Genomic DNA, 24,360 nt, shown 5'->3' on the forward strand with positions numbered 1-24,360 from the left:
ACACACACACACCCTCCCTACACACACACACACACACACACACACACACACACGACACACCCTCCTCCCTCCTCCCTCCTCCTCTCCCCTCCCTCCCTCCCTCTCTCCCATCCCAAAATACACCCTGGGAGTGCCCAGGATAACAGAATCTCAAACATCCTGAATAAGACAACAGCAAATTGAAGTACTACAGTGAAGAGAGTATATTAATTCTGGAAGAAGAATACTAAATTGACAAGCATGTTTAAGTAACACGTAATTTAAATCCACAATACACAGTCTTCATTTTATAAATATACACATATGACAATCTTGGGCGGGTGGGGGGAAAGTCTCCTCTGGAGAATGTGATTCTCTACTTTGAGTTTCACTTTGATTTTTGGTTATATTTTCAAAGATGTCAGATCACCCCAAAATTTTAGCATACCAAATTTCTTCCAGCCTCTTTTAATACTTAATAAGTTCATAATGATTTCATGTGAATTTAGCAGTAACTATAAAAAGCAAAGTAATGTGAGGAACACTTTCTTATTCCATTTAAAGTCCCAAGAATGCCCAGTGAGGATTGGATGATATCGTTATTTGTGATTTATTTTAAGCAACTTTGATTTAAATTTTTTTTCTTAACTTTAAAGATGGGACACCAAATATTCTCAGGCTGAATTATAAATGTATTTTGGATGTAACGTGATTGACTAATCAACTGATGCCATGTAATTGTTAGTGGAATTTTTTTTTTTTTTTCTTTTCTGGGCATTTGTTGGGGTGACATTAATAAAAGCAAATAAGTTTCAAGTGTACAATTCAATAGCATGTCGTATACATAATGCACTGTGTATTCACCACCCAAAGTTAGATTTCCTTTGGTCACCAAATTTTTGAGCCCTTTCCCCCCACCTTCTTTTGATGTCCCGCACCACCAACCAATCTGCGTGTACTCCACAGCCTCAGTTAGCACAGAAAGCCAAACTCTTCATGTAGTCAAACCAGGTCCACGGTACTTTGCTTGTATTGGTATCATTCGTCCTAATATACCTGAGCTGATCTGCATATGCCCGGCAATAAACCAAACGAGAAGATAAAATCAGATATGTCATCTGTCACTTGTCAATTGTGGAGGATGTTATGGTGTAAATGCTCGCATGAAGTCCTCGAAAATTCACTCAACTAAAACATCATTCTATAGATAGTTGCAACAGTCTGTTGATCCCAATGCATACATTTCATATCTCTAAAAGTTTACATAACTAGTGAGAAAACATCCTGAGTAGGACAATAACAAATTTCTTTTGTGTGACCCAAAACTGCCACAAATTGAACTTAAAACAGATTTGAAACAGCACCTATGCACCTTTTTCAACAGCTACCCAGGAAAGGCCTTTTTTATGGACCCTTCTCCCTCTGGCAGCCCCACTAATCAGAGAACAAAGGTCCTTAGATCTAATGGCAGCAGCGCCCACGGGCCATGTAAACCCCAAAATGGAGGTCGTGGCCCTCCTGACCTGCACACTGAGCGGAAGCACAGAGACTTACACCGCGGATGCCCAGTCCCCATCTGGGAGGTGGTTTCTGTCGGTTCCAGGAGGCCCGTGGACAGCTGCCGTCGTGGGAGATGGCGAGGAAAGAGAGTCTAGACTGCTGGTGAGGGTGTCCTCCTTACAAGGGTTAGGGCTGTCACCTAGGGAGGAATAAAAATCAACTTTCAAATCAACTCAGAGGAGGAAAAACAACTCCACTAATAATTAGATGGCACCACTTAATTAGTCAATCAAGTTGTACATTTATAATTCAGCCTGAGAGTATCTGTGTGTCCTATGTTTAAAGACTTTGGGTGGGTGGATGGGGTGTGTGTGTGTGTGTGTGTGCACGCGCGCGCGGTTGTGTGTGTTTTAAATCAAAGATGCTTAAACTACACAGTGAGAAGTGTTTTCCCCATGAGAAAATACAATAATCGCAATCAGATCAAATGAAAGACGAAAGCCTTAATGTGACTAATGGCTCCCCAATCCACAAGGAGCACTGTTATAACAACAACTTCAAGAAGAATTCAGAGCAGTGCACCAGCCTCACAAGGGTCAATCTCTCATTTCTCGTCACCTAATAGTTCTTTAAGCCATTATGAGTCACCATTCAGTACTTCATAAACTAAACAACTCTCAAGGAACCTTATCTTCTGGATTACAATTTAATAGCTCGACCTATTAAAATCCTGGACACAGAGAAACTTCCATTTCTCTGTGAACATTAGGGAGGATATTACACAAGAATCAGGCCCCTGAAGTGACTCCAGAGGATGACTTTACACCAAAACTAAAAGGCATTTCTTAAATGGATTGCATTATTTATTCACTCACAGAGGACCATTTTATGAATTACATTTAGTATCATCTGTATATATTTTGGGCCTGGGCTTGCAGAAGATGGAAGAGAGAGCTCCCAAGAAAAGCTGTCCCTCAAGTGGTCTTGTTATCACAGAATCCCAGCTACCACAGATGCTCATGACCAGCAACTGTCAGAGCCTGGACCCCTCAACCAGATTGGCAATCCCCGTTAAACATGAACTGCTCTGGGGCACCTGAAGATGGCACTGACTTGGCCTTGACTTTATAGGTGATGGGTGATAACAGCTGGTCAACAAAATACAACCCGGAAGCAGAAGATACACAATGTGGGAGTCTATACCGCCAGCCACAACCGCTTCTAACTGACTAAACCTTACATTTCTCCTCAGTTCTGGGTCCTAGACACAGTATGCATGAAAGTCACAGCAGCAAGGAACCTGCTGTCAGAAAACCATCTTACACGGATTTCAATTCTACACATAATCAAGCACGAGAGGAATTCTGGACTCTGGTTAAGCTAGATCCCAAAATGCTAATTTTGAAAACTGACTGTATGCAATAATTCTTATTTAACTCTGACCCAGATTACAACTACAGATAAGAAAGAGAATCTTAGAAATGAAGATCCAGAAAAGCTAAATTCAGGGAAGCAGGACTTAGACATGGTGGTGAAAGCTGGAAGAAGGAATTCTCCACAGGGGCAGTGAGTGTGGAACGTCCAGACGGTCCTGCGTGCACAGAAGATTCTGGTAAGAAAATGTTTTCTGAGCTTTTCTTTTCCTAATGGGCTGTCAGGGAGGGTGGGAGATAAGGTGGAGCAAGAGAGAGACGCGCTCTCTGTGGGCAGGTTCTCTCCCTGGTCTAAATCTCCCTGAAAGCCTTGCTCTGACCCATTTACACGTGTACAGTCCGGAATACTCTATGATTCCTCGTCCAGTGATGTCACTTTTTCTACTGCTCTTCACTACAAAAGTGTTTAGCTAACTGGAGTAATTCATCCCCAAATAGAAGGGCCAATTTTCAGACAAATGAACTGAAACTCAATGACAGACCACTATGATTTCCTTTTGATTTATTTTCGTTCTGGGATATAGCCCACTTGGAAACAAAGGCTATTTCTTCCCTTGTGCCTAGAAAACTCAAGTCCGCCCATTTCTTTTCTGCAAATGAGCCCAAGAACATGGGGCTCAAGCTCCAGCTTTCCTAGGCCCCTCTCCTGTGTCCCTCGGTCATCATGAGAAACGATGCCCTTTAAAATTAAGACACTCTCAAATGTAACTCAACTTAGGGTCTAAAGTAAACTCCTGAACATTTACCTGCCTGATGGCTGCCAATTCTGGGCTTGGCTAGAAGTAGCAAAATATGATCAGTTCTGAAGCAGATGGAATAACCTCAACAGTGAGTCAGTCGCAAGCAGCTTCCTGGCTTCAGGAGGCTGGATCTTGGCCCTCAGCTCTCTGGGCCTCACTCCCTGATGGCAGGGGAAGGGCATGACATAGCAAAAGCAGCAAATGAGAGTCTGCAACCAGCTTATTCCCTGATTCACTCCTACAAGGAGAAACCTGTCAGTGAGAAGCAACTTTGGGGAACTGGGGAGCATGGGTCTAATGTTACTTTCAAAAGATGTCCGAAATGTTTTACAAGATACACTAGCTCATCAACACTGCCTCGAATCCTTTCCCCAAGCAGACTGACACAGCACAAATTGCCACTCAACATATTAAATCACATTTTATTAGAATTTCTCTTCTTTCCTGCCAAACAGCGGCAATCTGAGCCCTCAAGTGAAAAGGATATTGGTAGAAAGAAATATGTTTACACAAACTGATCAAACAAAGCAATATCTCACCCTACTGTCTGTGTGTGCAAAATTCCTTTCTCCTTCACTATTCAGGAATGAGCTTATCTACTTGAGAATCACTGAATTCAAGAGAACACTAACACCAGGCACATAAACATTAGATCCTTATAACCGTTTCTGAAACTTTAGCTCATCAAAATCAAATGACTGCTTTTTAACTAGTATGAAAATAACACGACTTAAAAACAAAACAAACAAAAAAAACCTCTGTGTTCGATGATATCTGAAATGAAGATTTTAAATTCTATGAAACTAATTTGTACTTGAGAATTAAAGTCAGATACTCTTCATTTTTCACCTTTTATTTCCTTTGAGCAAGCACCACACAACTGCTTTCCTTAGGTGTTACCCTTTAACAGGCAGCTACAGACAGACAAATCACAAGGTTGTTTCAGGTAAATGAACAAAAATGGTGAAGGATTTTCATTATGAACAGACTCCAAGATAAGAAACTCACTAGAAACAGAACTACCACCATCTAGAAAATGACCTCCTTACAACATCTAGCTTAATACCTACCTTCACAAAGCACTTGACAGCCACCTTTTCTGCCTCTTCCCTCCTTTCTCCCAGCTATGAGCAGAAATCAAGTTCACATTTCACTGTCATCTACTGGTTTTGTGACCTGGTTTTAGTTCCTCATTTCCGTGGTGCATTTTTTGAGGGTGGAGACCATGTCTCAGTCTTGGTAATCCTTAAGGAACACACTGCAGTGACAGGCAAATCAGGAGTCCTCGGGAAATACTGACTGTGGACTCCCTGCCATATGAAATACCATGAACACAGAAAGCCAATGCCTCTAGGAATTAAGAAGGGAAAAAAATCTACAAACTTCAAAGTATTGTTAGGAAACCTGCGTATATCTTCCTATTGGCATTCTCTCCCCTTTCAAGACACACACATCCCTAACCCTCTTTATGTGACCGATAAACTGAGTATATACAAGGCACATCGTGGATGTTGAATTACAAAGGCGAAGAATCAGTCCCTGACCTGAAGATGTTCACAGCACAGTGCAGAAGACAGGTAAAGACAAACATAGCAGAAGGTGGCATATGCTGTCATATGACTGTATCAAGGAGCTCTGAGACCCCAAGAAAGGAATTTCCAAATCTGACAGTGGCAGAGGTCAAAGACATGGGAGTCAGGCAAAAGGAACAGAAGATATTAATGCCAGACTTTCAAGCAAAGAACCCTGGTAGAGGAAAATATCGAGACTAAAAGCACAGAAATAAGGAGGAACATGACAGTTTTCAGAGCCAGAGGTAGCTGGATTTGGCTGGAGAATACGGTCAACGGCAGGAAGGAGGAATGTGAAGTATACGGTGCAGGCATCTGAACCTGATCTGGAGGCATTGGGAAGGTGCCGCAGGGATTAAGCAGGAAGGTGATATGATCCAGAGAATAGATTTGAGAGGTACTGAGATATCACAGTTGCTAGAACTCTGTGAACAAAGTGACAGGGAAAAGGGGAACCTACGATGGCCTTCGAGTGCCTGGCTTAGGTAACTGAGTGAATGGCTGAATCATTAATTGAAATAGGGAATGAAAAACAAGGAGCAAACTGGGTATGAGAGATAATAACACCAGCTGTACACATCTTGGGCTTGAAGTGTCAATAAAAAATTCAGGTAAAAATATCTAAAGGAGAGTTGATATTACAAATGCAGAGCTCTGGAGAGAAGTCTGGGACAGTTTCATTGATTCGGGAGTCATGTAGTAGAGTTGAAGTCATAGCACTGGATGGAGAGAATGAAGGAGAAAATGTAGAAATGTTAAGGGAACATTGGAGGAACTTCAGATGCGAAGAGCAGGCTTCCCCTCAAAGCAGTACGGGCAGTGGTGGTGGTGGCTACTGCTGTTATTTTGAATACAGAGATGTGTTATTTTACAAGTGTTTACAATCCCCACCCCTCACCCCCACTCCAGACACAGATTCTCATAAGAATTGGATTAAAAAAAGCACTTGAGAGGACATGTCTTTCACGACAGCTACCATGTTACACTATTTAGCCTGGCCCTGAGCACATGAACAAGTGTTTTATTTACATGACAGACTAAAACAGTCTTCAAAGACTGGCAGAAAATCAGAGCAAGAAGTGGGAACAAGAACTTGATAATTCTGCCATATCTAACAATTCAGAGGATGCTTATCTAGTTATTTGGCCTTTCTTATTCTAATAATGGCAAACTATACATACTCTCCATTCATCTTCTAGTCATTTCACTTAAATAGAAATGGTTTTGCATTGTTGGAGGACACAGGCTCTGAGTTCTCCCCACTTCATTTTATCCATTTCTGCCTTTCCTTCCTATCAAATATATTTTCTAACGGTTAAGAAGTCAGAGATAGTTCCCTTTGAATCCCTTACTTGCTGTTTCCACTTAGTCTAAATGTCTGGGTAAAAACATTTCATGCTATGAAACCAAAGAAGGTTTCTCTTATTCCTCAGAAATAGACTGTCTCTGCAGCAGCGAAGCTATTCCATGATTCCCTCTCTTAAATGTCCTGGCTTATTAGCAGAAGAAAGAAAAGGAAAAGGGGCAGAAAAGAGGAAAGAAAACTTAATCCTAACAAACTTCACAGTTAAGCATTTGGTTAACTGGATGAGAACTGCAGATTACTTTTAAGGTTCCATGAGCACAAATACACTTTCTGTCAGGTCACAATAAACATAGATGCTTCTAAATATCAAACAGTTAACAGTTAGGATCAAAGAAAGATTTACTGAGAACAAATTCATTGCACTTAAAATACAGTAAAAGCCAGTCTTCCTCCCACATGTGCCCAACAACATCATGATAAAATAACATTTTAAAAATAAAAAGATATAACTGCACGCAAAAATTGTCATATATCTCTGTGAAACAGAAAGGAAACAGTTTCAGAGGTCAGGGGAAACACACGCCAAAAGTCTACCGGCTCCAGGACCTATCACACCCAACCCAACCAGCCAGACCTTTAAATCCTGTGCTGTCCTAGCACACAATGCACCACAATAACACACCACGCAGCAGGGCTACAACCAGGCTCTCCACGTGGAACCAGGGGTCGGGAGGCGCTCTTCACAGGAAATGGAGGCCAAAACTCTATGGCCAAGTTCCTCACTTGCCTGGGGAACTGGATTTGACATGCCCACCTCTCCCATCCCCAGGATACGATTAATGTACAGGGATAATAAGAGCTGGTTCTGAACCAAAGCACCTAGATGAACCTGGAGGCAAGAGACGGAAAAAGAGTGGAAAAAATAAAGGAGAGACGGAGATTCCAACCCAACATAACCATGTATACACATACAGAACCCTCCTTCACGGTAGACTTGTAAACCACAATTCCAAAAATACAAAGAAAACTAAGATCGTCAGCAAACGCAACAAATAAAAAGAACTCGGAGCTTTAGAGATTTGTAATATGCAGAAAAGAAGTGAAATTGTTTCATGGAGGCCAAGACATGGAAGCAACCAAAGTGTCCTACGATAGATGATTGGATAAAGAAGGTATGGTACATATCTACAATGGCATATTACTCAGCAATAAGAAGAGATGAAATACTGCCATTTGAGACAACATGGATGGACCTCGAGATAATCCTGCTAAGCGAAATAAGCCAGACAGAAAAAGTTGAAAACCACATGGTATCACTTATACGTGGGATATAACCTTAAAAGCAATAAATAAACAGGACAAAAAAACAGAGACTCACGGACATGGACAATAGACTAGTGGTTACCAGGAGCAGGGGGCGGTGGGGCGGGAGGGGAGAGGAGGGAGGTAGATGGGGAAAAATATAAATAAAATGTTTTTTACAAAATTGCCAACATCCAGATCCCAGAAGAAGAAATTAATTGAGAGGAAGAACTATTTAAAGACATAATCACCAATTCCTCAAAATTAAAGGAACTTCCCAGATCTCAAACCGAAGGACTCAGGGCACCAAACGGGAACAAGGAATGTAGTGCAACATCAGACGCATTATTGCAAAATTTAAGAATAAAAAAAAAAAAAAAAAAAAAAAAAAATCCTGATAGAAAGAGCAGATGATATAAAATACAATTATATATATGCAAGCTGCCAACTACCATTCAAATGTGAGGCCATAACAAATTATTAGGCATAAAAATACTCGAAGTTTACACACAAAGAACTATATTAATAACACTAGTATTTTTTTTCATATATTTAAATAAATAATATGAGATGTTTAACAAACTTGATAATGTATATTTTTGTCTTCTAAAAACTCTAAGGCAAGAAATGGATAGATGATAAATAGATAGATTAGATAAATATAAAAACATAACCCAATTGATCCAAAACCTAAATTCTTAAAATATCAACATAGTGGAGGTAGACAGCTCAAAGGGAGATGAGAGTCCATTAAATTATTTCTCTTATTAGGAGTGGAGAGATAAATATAAATAATTTAAAGAAATTGATAAATGAAATTATAAATCTCAAAATAAGGAATACCTTAGCAATGAAACAGAACATTTGTTTTGAAGAGAAAGCAGGAAAGAAAAAAATAAATCAAAATTCATTATATAAAAATTATAAAATGACAGAAAGCCTAACATTATGGTAATTACTATATAAATGTATTACACTTACCAATTAAAAGGAAGTGACTCTCCAAATGTGTATTTTAAATTCAACAATATGTTGACTACAAGAAACATGTTTAAAACAAGACAAAGATTGAAAAATAGTACTAAGCAAATAAGAACCAAAAGAAAGATAATGATCTTAATAATCTGCATGAAAAATAGATATTTTATATTAAGATAAGGACAAGATGATCGAATAAGGAGAAAAGCACCTAATGATACAGCCTCAAGGAACAAATAGAATTATAAAGAAAAACATAAAAATCAATAATTGTTAATTGGAGATTTTAATGCAGTCCTCTCAGATACTGCATCATGCAGGGGGAAAAAAAGAATATCTGTAATCAATAATACAAAGCTGATCTATTTTACACACATACACACACCGTGCCATAAACATAAGATACATATTCTTTTCAAAGACACATAGAATATTTATGAAGAAAGACTAAAGTCTTAAAAAATTCCAAAGAATAAATATTATGTTAACCAGACCAAACAGTTTCAGGTCAAAATATTTAGAACCTAATAAACAAAAAGTAGATGTTATAATATCCATATGTTGATAAACCAAGTGTGTGGTTAAAAAGAGAATCACAATGGAAATTAAGATTTACAAGTCAATGAAAACATTTCATATCAAAATTTCTGAAAACGCAAAATACCAAAGAATAATATTTATAAGGAAACAAAAGGTTCAGAACATTTTATGCCATATTAAGATAATTTTCCTAAATATTGATGGTCAAAGAAGTCATCATGACCATTTGAATACTGAAATTAAATTCGGTCAGAGTGAACTTTCAATAAAATCAAATTTCCTAAAATATATTTGGTATCCTTTTTTTAAAATTTTAGTGTATTCAGTTAACAGGGATTACTTATATACTATTATTAATATACAGAGGCTATTTCATAAAGTTAAAAGCTAACATTCTTAACTAATATTTTTCTTATCTACTGGTATGTAAGACTTTGTGGCGGGGCGGGGGGGCGGGGTGGAATCTCCCAAATCGCAGTGGATAACTGATGATAAAAAGTAATTTGACATACTAAATACTCACCCTAAGTACAGAGAACTAAATCTCAAAACGAAACCATCTGTTTCACCTTTGAGGGTAGCTTCAACTAAAATTAGGGGGACTCTTTTACAGCAGGGAGTAAACAAAAAATTGCTCTGGTTAACTCCCACCCCATGTCCCTCCCACCTGGTGCCTGGGTTCATTCTCCTGCCACAGCATTTTCTATCTTTTAAAATTGGAGTGCCTAATAATAACCAATAATGTCCTGCTTAGAGTAATTCAACTTCTTTGCCCAATTTGGTGTGTCTGCTCTAATGATGACTAGAGCATCAAAAATTTAAGCCTAATATCTGAAGCTGAAGAGAACTCTGGAGGTGGAGAAGAGAGAAAGGGTATCCTCAAGGATAAACATTCTCTGGGTAAAAGTCATACTACGAGAAAGATCAACAGCTCTGAGAACGAAGTTGATAAAAGACTTGAGACTAGGAGGGCATTATAAAATGCTGCAGGAGGAGGGGAGGAGGAAAGTTTCATGTGTTTGTTTTGCTAACTGATATAAGCCTATTCAAAACATAACCTTTGAACTAAGCAGGAAATATTCATGCTGCCCTAGTTTGCACCAGGTGACAGATATTATAACATCAATAAAATCTCCTTCAAGCCATGGTGGCGTTCCCTCTAAATGCTACCCAGGACGTAGACTGTATTAACAAGGAGAGGGGTGCCTAGTATCAAGAACAGTACTGCCAAACTCGTTTCAAACACTCTCACAATTCCTACTTTGCTAAAATAATGTCTGAGTTGCTATACTTTACCATGTTAAAACTAGTTTTTACTGCTGCACTGACTAGTGCAAATTAGAATAAGTCAGTATTTACATTTTCTCTCCCCTCAGCTCAATATGCTGTTGCACTTGACACTGTAAATAAAACGTAATGCTGAACAAAAATATGGAAGTGACCTGTATAAAGATAAATCCATATAGGAGCTGGTGAGAAGCTGTAGATATATGAAACAGTAGAAAGAAAACATACCTCCACCGATTTTCAGAAAGCTGACATAATAGATGGGATAGGGACAACAGTGGAATTTTAAGGCTGATGGAAATCAAAGGATACAGCTATTCATTCTTTAATGATCAAGTTTATGGGAAGAGTAGCATGAATCAAGCAGCGCGAGTCCCTGAAATGTGGTTAATATAAGTCAAAGTATACTACTTGACTTATGAGAAATGAGGTATCATAGATCTGTCATTCTGGATGAAAACAAAACTCATCTGGAATTCTTTAACAAGGACATCCAAGGACATTCTAGTTGTCCACGGCCTCATCCTTCCTATCCAAGCCTTGTAAGTACCTAATGATGTCTACTTGCTTCTTTCAAATTACTGGCTGAAATTGTCTAAGGGAGTGTGACTTCCAGAACAGCTCACCACTCACTACTCCAAAGGGAGGATTACAGTTTTGCCCAGTATTCTATTTGTGCATCTTGTCCTTAGCACTAGCATTCCCATAATTATTGACTTACAAACACTGGGGTGACCACATACTCAACTTTACTGCAAGACTAAGGAAAATGGGAAATGACCCCACCCAAACAAGAACAGCCTGTCTTATCTAGCTGGACTACCGAAGACTGACTCGTCCAAGTAGGCCACTTCTTGGATGTTGAAAAAAAATGTGAAAAGTTCTATGACTTTCTCTAACTAGAAGCTGCAGTTTTCAAACAGAATGACTGGCACACAGCTGAGCAATCTGTGAGCAGCATGGCTGAGAAGAGGACTGGTCAGATTCAAAACCCAACTGACACCTAACCAGTCAAAGAAAAGCCAGCACTCCCTTGTTCTAGTCTACATGAACTGAAATGGCCAAATAACTGTGATAACTTGCTTGTTCTAGTCTACATGAACTGAAATGGCCAAATAACTGTGATAACTTGCTTTATGCGGCACCATCAAGTGGTGGCATTAAACAGGTAAGCGCCACAGAAAAAGTTCAAAGACAGACAAAAATTAAAGGTGATATATTTTTCAGGCCAGATATCTGTTCGTATCCTTCTCAAAACAGGGCAGGAGATTAACATCATATTTCCTTATACATGAGTTTTCCTTAACTGGAAACGTGAGTACATACGTACGCATACACACACGTTCTTATCTTAACTTAAACCAATCAGAACAATAAAGATAGGTTAGAGAATTCAAATTTGACTTTAAAATTGAACCTTTAAAACTGCTAATGTAATTGGGTACCTTTCTTTAAAAAGCAGATCCAACTCTACCAAAGAGAATTCTTTACTGTCCATAGAGTAGTAGGTGTAAATGATTACTGTTAGAAAATAGTCTACATTCTACGATCAGAAAATCTTCTCTAAAGTTTATATTAGGGAAGAAGGGGGTGGAGGATATAAGAAACTAACCCTGCCGACTGCCCATTAAGGAAAGAAAGCTAACTGTGCTTCTCAGCAGTGGGAGCTGCACTGAGAGACAGGTTATACCACTGCCAAGCGAAAGAAAAGGTCTCTCAAGTCCCACTTACCCCAATTCTCAGTTCCACTGCAAGTTAAAGCAATGTCATGCTGGGTAGGGGGCAAGATGTCCCAGTTCCTCTCATTCCATTTTGCCCTCATCAAACAAAACCAATCATAATGAAGCTACATAACATGCAGATCTGTGACAGTCAGCGGCTGGATGAGAATAATTCACTCAGGCAATAAATTTCTCTAGCAGAAATAGTGACTAGGAAAGGAAAATGTCACTCTTAGTGGACTAACCGCCCATCCCCAATCCCAAAAACTACAAAAACAAAACTGCATCTCCCTCTCCTCCGACAAAAAAATAAAAATAAAAATAAGAGAAGAGGCAAATCCTCAACTATAAATTAAAACGACACATTAAGGCATTAAAAGATGTAATGAAATTGCCATAAAATTATGCAGATTTTCTACTGTCCAAAGATTTAAAGATTAAGCATTATGCTTGCCCCAAAAAGTGTATGCTAGGAAAAGATATGCCTAAAGTGTATGCTAGGAAAAGCTGATGAGGGAATCAGCTGTGTTATAATCGCATGACATAAAACAGACGCTGACAAGAATGTTAGAGCAGCAGCTGATGAGCATTAGGTAACAACCACAGAACCACCTCTACGACTTGCAAAAGTCGATCGAAGTCAGTAGCGATTCAATTATAAAATGAATAAGACCAGTTCAGCTGCAATGTCAATAGAAGTCAAAGCAAATTGCTTTACTCTATAAAGTAGAGCATTTTTATATCATAATCACAGTCCTGAGGCATTATTTACAGACTGAGATTTCAGCCCACATAAACGAACAAAAAATATAACAACCATGTACTTCTATGATTGGAAATCAAAAAAGTAATCAGATACTATCTTCCATAAACTTCTGAGGAAGGCTGACACGATGACAGCTCAGAAAATTTAGAGCACGGTGCACAGAACACAAACTCCAGCCCAGCTGAGATGATGAGGGCTACTGGACGCTATTGACCTGTCTTCTTCCCCCACTATTTTTCTCACATATAGAATGTTAATGATTATCAATTGCCAGATTAAGATGCCAGCAACCAATGAGCCTAGGTATTACTCTGGACAGAAATAACCAAAAATAAAATATTAAGTTTTATTTTCTATGAAAGTATATTTCAAGCCTTCTACTTCATACAACAGGCCGTCAAGAAAATATAAGCTAAAATTTTGAAGTAAATACTACACATTGGGTGGTTTACAGACATTAGCTCATTCATTCTTGGAAAAAAACCACGTGAAATTTTATTGCTCCAAACTCATGAGGCTTAAAGGAGAATTTGCCGAGATTATGTAAGTCATCAGGAAGAGGACAGAGATTTAAATCCATTTTGGTTGAAATCCAAACATTACCACAAATAGTTTTACCATTCCATAAAACTCTTTGCTGCTAAGTATTTCCAGTGATAACGGTCCCCAAAATTCTAGGAAAATATGACTCAGAGAGAGTAGCTCAAGTAGAAGGTAAAAGATACATAAGATCTAACAGGAAATCACTAAGCAGCAGGAGCTACCCGTTCTCTGTGGTGTCAATGAAGTCTCTCCAGGTCAACTCATACTAGAGGGACTTCTTACCCTTCTTTCTACTTCAAAATCTTAAACTTATACTCCACACACCAAGTACCGAGCACGGCTCGCATCAGCATTAAGCCGAAATTTTGTAACTTAAATACATATATGTGTATATATCTTGTATGTTTGTGTATATCTGTATATGTGTGTAAAACGAGGAATACTTTACAGGAAAAAGTAAGAAATACAGATAAGCAGAAAAAAGAAAATCATCACACTCTCACCCCTTAAGGATAATCATTGTCATAAATGATTAATATAATTCCAAAATTACTTCTATGCTTATACATCTATTTACATAATTTTTCCTTTAGAACTAAGGTTAGTCTGAAAATACTGTTTTATAACTTGCTTTATTCATTCAAAAGCACTCTGTGTATTATTCCTAGGGAAACATTTTTGTCATTGGAAGGCTAGACATCTGTGTGTGGTCAGTAAGGGACTTACGCCATCTTCTTGTGTTTGGCTATGGAACACAAGGCCCCTTTAGGAAAGCCATGCCCACAACAGAACACGTGGAACACTATACATCAGTGAAAAAGGAGAGGAGCTCTCTTCATATTGACCTGTAAAAATTTTAAAGTAAGGTACACAGCTAGCTTTTGGGTGCACATGGGGATAAAGATTTATATTCAGATTTGTTGATATGTACATAAAGAACTGTGGAAGGATAAATACAAAACTATAGGTGGACCCACACGAACCACTACTACTTCATCATTTATGACTTAAACAAAGAGCAGTTTTGCACAGTACAACCCCACTAAAAAACTGGTTATCAATCCAATCTGGATCTCAACTCTGAAAAGATATAACTGTATGAAATTCTGGATACTTTACTATTTTCGGTTTATTAAATAAAAAAAAAAATTGCCAGTATTCGATAACATTGAAACTAAAAGATGGCACTTTTCTATGGCCCAATCCATTAACATTAGAGGTCATAGATCTGTTTTTTCAGATGCATTAGGGTGCAGGAACTCATTTGATGGAATAATGGAGACTTCATTTTGTATCATTTTCTACTTTTTGGTGTTTTAAACCCTGGAATGTATTTTCTTTCTTTCTTTCTTTTTTTTAATGTTTTAATAAAAGAAAGGAGGAGAGAAGAAAAAAAAGAAACACAGCAAAATCCAGCATATTCAGACATTATCAAATTCCTGATTTGTGTTCTCGTTAAAGCATCAGGTAACAACTAACCTAAAATCAAATGGTTGCAAAAATCATAAAATAAATGTGTCATTGAAATTAAAATGATTGTTTTCCATCCCAGCTTTCCATAAATGTGAGCATCCTTTTTGTTCCTGGAGGCCCGTTTTTATCACAGTGCATTGAGTCCAAGGTTTAAAACCATACTCATCTCTGGCTCTTTCTTTTCCTTCATCAAGACCATAATTCTGATTCCCTTACAACAAAACTAGGCGCTTTTTAAAATGAAAAATCTAAGAATATTCTGAAAAAAAAAATCAAATAAAAATCAACACATTGTTTGAAATGCACAGGCGACATCTGACTTCGCTGTGGCATTTGTATGTAGCACTTGAGCAGGGTGGTTAGAAACCCAGGCTCTGCCATCAAGCTGCCTGGTTCAGTCCTGGCTGTGTTGCTAACCAGCTGTGAGATGAGTGACTTATGGGCCTTCTCTGTACCCCCGTTTCCTGAGCTAAGCTATAAAACAAGGATAATAATATACCTAGAGGATTGTTATGAGGATTACCTAACTTTGATGAATATTGGTAAAAAAGGACCTGGCCTACGATATGGTTTATGTAACTGTTCAGTATTATTACTCTCCAAATTTTGCAATCTGTTTTGCATTTAGTATTAAAATTTTTAAGAAAAAGAGTGTATCTTCAAAATAACTAAAATAATCAGTAGAGACTTAAATAATCACTATTTCTATTCTGACCAAAAGAAAAAAAATACAATCATGACCATAATCATATTTCGAGCTCAAAAAATCATGCTGCTGATTTTAAAGACTACTACTCCATGCAAAATGTCAGCCCAAGAATTCATTTTAATTGGCTGGAAGATTTTTTTTTTTCATCCAAAGGTGACACTGAACTCCTAAATGCAGCTCAGAAGGTACATGGGAATGCCATGGAAAGCAGAATGAGCATTCAGAGAGCGCCAAGCTGCCAAGCTGCTACCTAGAGCTTATCAAAGGCCACTAGAGATAAGTAGTTACAGGGGCATCCTTCATAGTGACTCAGTCTCACATCTTTTCCTTTTCTCTATGGCTGGCAAGGATTCAGTAAATAAAAATAACCGGCCACGGGTTTGTTTTGTTATATTAATTGTCAAATGCACCCTTATTCCACGGTAATTTTTATCACAGTCCATAAGAGTTTCCTGGGTGATAGAAGTCACTTGGCCAACGGAAAGACCCTCCATGTTTGTTCTCATCTTCCTGGCTACCAAAGAAAATGTTTCAAATCAGTCACTCTTGACAGCCTTAAAAATTCTATTTCATTCAGGATAAACAATACTTTGGTTGGTTTGAAAAGATGTTTCTTAGACAGCCCAGCTACCTCCTACGCTGTAAGAGTTTCAAAGAGGGCTATAAAGAGAGTGACAGCTGCTTGAATTCAGAACTAGAAATTAAAATAAAAGCTATTAGAAGTGAAGAAAAAACCCACACCACAGGGAGACAAGCTTTAAAGATTTTTTTTTCTCTCTTCTATAAATTCTAGTTACCTGCCATGAACTTATTTTCACCACAGAAGCAGCCATGTATTTTTTAAAGGATTTTTTTTCTCCCCTCTAGAGAAAGGGGGAAATGTTCATCCCACACAGAAGCAGAGTTAAGATTATACAGGAAGTCATATAAAAAGTTGCCTGTGCTTTGTCACTATCATTAGGGGGGCTGAGGTTCAGCGAGGCTTCTGGGGAAACGACAGGGCAGGGGAGGTAGCCTGCATGATGTATGGGCACGCCACGATTCAATTCCAGTCCTGAAATTTCTGGCTGCTTTTCCCGACCCATTGATCTCAACACTGTAAAAGTGAGTTAAGAAATAATCTGTCTACATATACTGTCACTAATTCAAACCTGGTCTTAGGTTTCACTTCACAACACAGTAATTCCATGTCAAGGAATCATAACATTGCTCTGAAGACTGGCACTCAGGAAGTTTTTATCCAGACTCCACTCATGAAGTGCCATGAAGGAAAAAAAAAAAGATAAGAATTGAGAGAAAATTATTAAGGTTAAGACAAAGATTTGCTCATGCCCGGTTACTTGAGTTGATTATGATTCTGTGTCAAGCTAATGAGATATTTATTGTCTATAAGGAAACATTAATAGCTATAGAACATGTCACTAAAAACCATGTCAACGAATGTTTTATAGTACATAAGTGTCCTGATAAACATTTTGGGAAAAACAGGGTAGTTATAATTCACTTACAAAAGCATGTTTTCATGAAGGTGATTTCTAAAGCTACTCTCTTGGAAATGGAGATTAGAAAGTACGTAGGTGCCATGACTATCAGCTATTCTTCCTTGACTTCTACCGAAATGAGCATCTTTTCATATAGTAGTTTCCTCCCATCCTTTACGCTAAGCCTACGAATCAACGAGGGCATGCGTCTGTGAGGGAAAGTACGAAAAAAAAAGAGCTTTACATTGTTCATGGTTATGAGACTTCTCTTTCTCTATGAAGACATAACATTTTAGTAATTATTTAATATTTCTCTGTCCACTGACTTTAAATATATGCTATTTATACCAATATATTTTATACATTTTCTATATTTTTCTAAGCCAGCTTCCAAATCAATTATGTATAGCAATATGCATTGAGGACATTAATGAAATGAGACATTTCCTTTCTTTTGATAAAAAGGTGATCTAAATATTAAAAACACAAAAACAAACAAACAAAAAAAACCCAACAAACCTCAGGGCAAAAACTAAGACATAACCACAAGTATAGATTTACCTATGAGTCTAAAATGTGGCTGATTATATTTGTTTTGATTACTTGCCTTCGACCTTCACAACCAGTCAGTTAAGAAGCCCAAAAGACTTGCTTTAACATCTCTCCCAGATATCCATTTTGTTCTTCATTCCTCAAGCCAACATCAGCTCAAGCCCACATTACTTAACCAGTCTTTTACCATGGCCTTTCTGATTCCTACAGACAGATCTGTCCCACTCTGGATTTAGAAAGTGATCCATATCAGGATATGCTCTTCCTTAGGGTAGAAGGAAAATGATCATATTTCCTTGCTTATCTATCTCCCCTTCAACAGTTATATTTTCACTTCTTTGCTTATAAGGCTCTGCACCCTCGTCATGCCAGCTACCAACAACGCGGAACTACAAACACGTTCATCAAAATGTGCTGCCGTTAGCACATCTGAGATCCAAGTGTGAAACTGCCAACCCAACGATAAACAAGGAAGACCCACTCTAAAATAATATCAAACCCTGCCAGTTGGCTTACAAAATGATTGTTTTCCACTTGCTATAAATCATATTTTTTTAAGTTGCCTAAATAAACTGCTCTATTACGTACAAAAAAAAAAAAGATAGGCAAGGAATACCTAATCACTCAAGAAGATACAAATAAAAACTAGTCTTGTGACTAATTCTGTTTAAAATTAGAGCTAGCATAAAAAAAAAAGAGAGCTTAGTCAAAATTCAGATGATAATATTCTCTCTCTCCCCAGACCTTCTTTAAAATTTTTTCTTCTGCCTTCAGTGAAAACTGACAAAAAATATATCTCACATTGCCCCATGACCTTACCTTGTATTTGGAGAAATTACAACAAACACATAAGTCTCCCCTTTCATAGAAGTAGGAAGGACATAAATTTGGAGTGGGCAGGAGAAAACAATGATACAACATGCACTCAACATTTTTAGAGTTTACTATGAACTCTACAGAAATTAAAACACAACGATAACTTGAGAATGAAATGCATGCAAACCTTTTATTTTTCCTGTTCTTTTTAGCACTTAGCAGTCTATCCTAATATTTGCTACTTTGCAATACTTGACTTGGCCAAATCTGCTCAGCTTTGAAGTTTTGAGATTATTAAATGCTACATGAAAATGAACAATATGGCTTCTACAAAATAATGAAATACAAGGATTTCAGTAAAGATTTAACAGCTGCTCTATTTAAAGAAATCTAGCTAGATACCATATCCATTTCAGTTCGTAATAATCATCAAAAAATATCCTTAAGCAAGGAACTAGAATTTTAAATCTTTTGTAAATGATAAGTTTAATATTATTTAATCATATATTACAAAGAAAAATAACAAGCACGTGTATGCAGTATGGCTAAATGTGATAAAGCCAATTAAAGTCTTTATCAAAGTAAAGATACTAAATGTCTTTAAACTAGTCATCTCAATTGAGGGTGTGGCGGGGTTATATAAACGTAATAAAAATCACAGGTCTAATGGCTGAGTTTCTCCCCTATTTCATGCCAGCTGGGATTCTCTGCTTCCAGGCTCATGCTTCAGGCTTGCTGAGTCTTTGCTAATGATGACTTTTTGATGTGCCTGATATTAAACTTAAACCAACTGAGTGTTTTCTAGGGTTGGCTGTTTGGTACATCAGTTTCATACCCCATTCAAGGAAGAAGATGAAATAACATACCACAAACCACTTCACTCAAATAAATATCAAATCTGTGACCAAATTATCATAGGGCCAGAATCTCCAGTCACCCATGCTAGTACCCTGAATCTTAGCAGATAATCTACTTAGCTTCCAAATAAATATTATTTGTACTGATTTCATTAAGTCAAATTTAACTTACATTATAGTGAGTAAATTGGGGTTCAGAGGTGGGGAGGGGAACATATCTGCATTTAAATTTTCTATCAGACTCATATAAACTAAAACAACTGAAAAATAATCAACCAAAGTTGGCTAAAATGTATACCTTAAACAAAACTAGACAGACAAGGGAAGTGGCTCTACTATGGAAAAAAAATACAATGAAAGATTAACTTTTTTTGAAATTTTCAAATAGAGTTGACAATTAGATGACTCAGGCTACAGAAAAAAAAAATTTAAGTCCTAGTGATAAGAGTAAGTTATTTTAAAAATGGGTAGAGTTTTCAATATGTTAAGTGATATTCAATAACAAATTTTTTTAGTATTCTTTCCCTTTAGGCTTTCATTCAAAAGCATATACACCACTCTCTTCATTTATTCCTCCCCTCTTTTTTTAGAATATGTAAAATATATCCCTATTTTGTTCTCTCTGAAATAATTCTTCTTCACACACTTAAGTTTCACTAAAGCTTACTACAAATAATGGAGGGTTGTGAGGGATACATAATAGATTTAAATTTATCTTATGATCTCTAAGATAAAATAAAATAAAATCACTCCATGGACAAAATCATGGGCTTTCCTGGCAACTTCCCCCGACCCACCAAAAAAAAAAAGCAAAAACAAAAAAAAATCCAAGGTTACAATCAAGAAGGATTAAAGTTATAAAATACAAAATAGAGAATGAAACATCATATAAATGATTAACAAAGACTAACAAGGTCAGTCAACTATCTGACAATCTTTTTCTATTCTCTTATATTCAATTTTTAAGAATTACTATATGACCTAAAAATTAAGAAAACTACAACTGCATACCATTTTAAGTACTCCCATAAAAGATATGCTGAATACCACTTCAGTAGCTTCTAGCCCACTTATAATCACTTAGCAACCTAATGATCAAAAGATTAATATGCTGTGCACATGTGACTGGATATTATGATTCGATTCCTAAAAATACCAAAAAAGTAGATGTAATTCTAAGAACAAAGGTCCTTCTTTGGTCATTTCCTTTATGAAATACAGTCAGGTCAGTTTTGAGCCAATGTAGGTATTATTCTATGTCTTCACGATTTTTTTCCCCTCTTACTTTGCAACATTTCCCTCTTTCACTCTTTATTAACACTTCCACCTGAGGACAAGTGAGATGTAAGGAAAGGTGCAATTCGAGCTAGTCAGTTTTACTCCTTATTAGCAGCTCTACTGAGAGACAGTGAAAGTGAAGAGAGAGAATAAAAAGGTTAGCTGGGATCAGACGCTGAAACTAAATTCAAAAAGGAAACTCTGAAATTACAAGTTGATTTTAATGATTCATGCCTCTCCTCTGGAAAACAAGGATGTGACTGTAAAACTACCATTTGCTGCATGTGTCTTAAACAATTTAAAAGAACATCAGAATGTCTTAGCCCCCAGTATTATCACAGGAAGCCTTCCGAGTCCTTCTGCAGACACCTCCCAGGCAGTTGAGTTAAAGAGAGTAGTCACTTGCTGGCCTGGATCTTTGGATATTAACTACCTGGACATCTGAGTATATAGCTGCTTGTGATGAAGGTATTTTATTTGCTTCTATTTTCATTCATTCCCTTCCTCCCTTTGACAATCATCCCATACTTCCAAACCAACATAACCTCAGTAGCTTGAAAGAATAATGAAAGATACAAAACAAAGATGAGAAGAGGAAGAAAAATTAAGACTAATTTCAAATTCAGAAAATGTTCTCAGCTGTGGTGAAGTCCCACAACAGTTAGAATTTTAGACATGCAGACTGAAAATGCAGGTTTTTGAGACCGTGACCATCTTATTCTCCACACCAATAACCACATGGTTAAAATCAGCAATCAGTGGCCTCTACATGGCTCACTGTCTTGTGCTGTAGAGATCAGTGTTTAAAATTCAAATTTTCAGGCTCTCTTTGAAAACTAGGCAACATCATGGTCACATGACAGCAATTAGCTGGGACATGAGAACTTCTCTTTGCCAGAGTCCCACTGAAGCTCAGTCCTCTCAGCCTGGCCCCCAAATGCAGGTCAATCTGCCACCCCGCCTTATGATGAGATACCTGCCTTGTGAGAAACAGGGCAAGTAAGCTGCAGAAGCCATAAACCCCAGAGCAACGGGGAACAGTTGTCTTTAATCTAGATGCATTTAACATCGGCCTCTGTCTGCTCCTCTCATGAAAGATCTGCTTTAATTTTTGTTCCCCTTGCATTTGTCTCAGGGTTATGTAACCTCACAGGAGGCCACACAAGTCTCCTAAAAAAGAAATTTAAGCTTTTAAAAAAATAAAAGGAACCATGCATAACAAAGACAAACACAAAACTGAAACTTGTATTCTCTCTCTGACAAGAAACCTTTATCCTAGCTGTTAACCTCAAAAATTATCATCGTAAGGGGAAGAGAAATTAAAATACAAAGGATGGAAAGCCATGGCTTGCCCTGGGGTCATATGATATACTATATTCTCAACATGCTGTCAAGAATAAAAATATAATGGACATCTTACCATCTTCCGGCTCAAGACAAAGATTATATACAGCCACAGGTCTCTTGATTCGCTGGCCTGGTCTCTTCGATTGCCTTGGTGGAGCATGTGGGGGTGATGCTGACAAGGAGACTGGCTCAGGGAATGTGGCATCAGGCAGTGTCCTAAAAATCTGCCATCAAAGCATAAGAACATTAATTGTTTCCCCTGAACAGAAAACCTATGTATTCCAACAATAAACCAACATCAAACAACATTTGATTTGGAGTTCATTCAAAATAGGCTGGAGCCAAAAATCCATTCCTTCAAATTTGGGGTATTGGTCATGAATCTTTTATTTTTAACAGAAAATTTCAAAATACAGTATCATTAAAATTAAATTAAAATTAAATTTCTTATTAAAATTAAAGCAACATCAAATCATTATGTTTCAAAATAAATTCATTCCCAAACTAAACAAGTATAATTATCTTTACCACATGTAGACAATACCACAGCTCTTCATCCACAAAAGAAGTAGCCAGGATAAAACATTAAAAACAAATATCCTGTTAAATTTCACACAGGGTTATATTTATGCCAAAAAGCTGGTCTCGATTTTTTTACACAAACAAAAACTTATGACTGCAAATATTTTCTACATGTTTAAAAATAGCTTGTGCTTATGAAATTACCTTACAGATTCCCGCATACATTCTTCATAAAATGTTTTGTAAATTTTATCGATTTACTTAATACCCTCCAACTTCTCTTAATAATCTCCCAGAATGTTAGCACCTTGATTATCTACAGTGTCATTCATATATTAGCAATAACAACATTAAAATGTGCTGATTCTTTGCTTAGCAATTTTTTTTTTCTTTTTGGAAAAGCAATGTGTGCCATAAAGGGAAGTATATCATCCAGAGGTGATTTATAATAGACCTTCCATGGCTGCCAAGACCTAAGTTCAGAGGCTTCCTGTCCCTTAGAACACTGGAGGCCCCTCAGCCTTCAATGAAGTCATAAAATAAAATATTTAGAGACATCAACCTAACAGACAGAGCATCTCCAAAGAGCTGATGTTCCTTAGGTAGAAGCAAGAAATAGGAAAAAGGGCGACTTGCCTTAAACAAACAAACAAAATAACCCATAAACATAAAACAATTAAAGGCACTGCGTGAAAGCTCCATTGTTTCAAGAAAATTATTGTATTTGTGCATTTGAATTAAAACAGGCATGGGACCTGCAGGTGAGGGTATCTTATGTGTGTTATCATGTTTAACAGAGACAACTGTATCAGAGTTATATTCACAGATTCTAAAAGTTCTCACCTAAAAACTATTATATGCCAATAAAAATAAACATTTCACCAGAGCATTTGCTGTATAGTACCATACTGCCCCCTCATGTGTAAACAGAATTTTTAAAATGATTTAAATTACTGTGGACAAATATTTGCTAGTGAAAACTTAATTTAGTGCTCCAACTGGTAACCTGCTAACACCATATTTCCACAGAATCTGTGTTCCAACAGGGTATTCTGGCAAATAGCAAACTACTTATCTGCCTTAAATATATCCGCTGTCGTCAAAATCACTGTCCACAGCTGGATTTGTTGCCGTCTGTCACTGATCACATGAAAGGTTGCGGGGTGGTGAGAACAGGACAGGAGTCAGGTTGAGAACAGGATGACAATGATGGAGAGAAGAGCAGATGGGAAAACTCTTAATTCCGTTAAAACGAAACAGCACCTACGTGTGACCAACATTTGGAATGCTCCTCAACTTATGTTTGATCTGTACAAACATGGCAAATGCCTCTGGAATATTACTAGAATAGGAAACCAAAAATACACAGAGCCAATGCACCCAAAGCCGCATAAGCAGGGGAAAGTTAAACCCCAAGAAGCGGCACCGGTGGGTGGCACAGCGGATCACCTTCCGAGCAGACCTTCCTGGAAGATCACGTTGACTCTAATCGTTCAGTGCTGACAACGGCTCCTTCTCCTCCACGGTCACCACCGCCACCTCAGGGTGACGGGGTGGGCAAGCGAGTGAGGAGTGAGGCACAGGGGTGGTCCCAACTTCCAGGAAGATTACCGAGCAAAACAGGATCCGTGGGACTCTACTACCCCAGGGCTAGGCCTC

General features: G+C 37.7%; 1 protein-coding gene across 2 annotated transcripts in view; it reads right to left on the reverse strand.

Annotated features, from left to right (window-relative positions):
• Positions 1-24,360, reverse strand: part of ARHGAP10 (Rho GTPase activating protein 10) — a 240,582-nt gene that overhangs the window by 18,588 nt on the left and 197,634 nt on the right. For both annotated transcript variants that reach the window (XM_039876000.1, XM_039875999.1), the window contains 2 exons: positions 22,253-22,403; positions 1,534-1,678 (listed from right to left, as the gene is read on the reverse strand). In XM_039876000.1, coding sequence (XP_039731934.1) covers positions 1,534-1,678; positions 22,253-22,403 — 296 coding nt within the window. The remainder of the gene's footprint in view (positions 1-1,533; positions 1,679-22,252; positions 22,404-24,360) is intronic.

This window comes from Pteropus medius, unplaced genomic scaffold (genome assembly GCF_902729225.1).
Source record: "Pteropus medius unplaced genomic scaffold, Ma_sr-lr_union100, whole genome shotgun sequence".
Taxonomy (NCBI): domain Eukaryota; kingdom Metazoa; phylum Chordata; class Mammalia; order Chiroptera; family Pteropodidae; genus Pteropus; species Pteropus medius.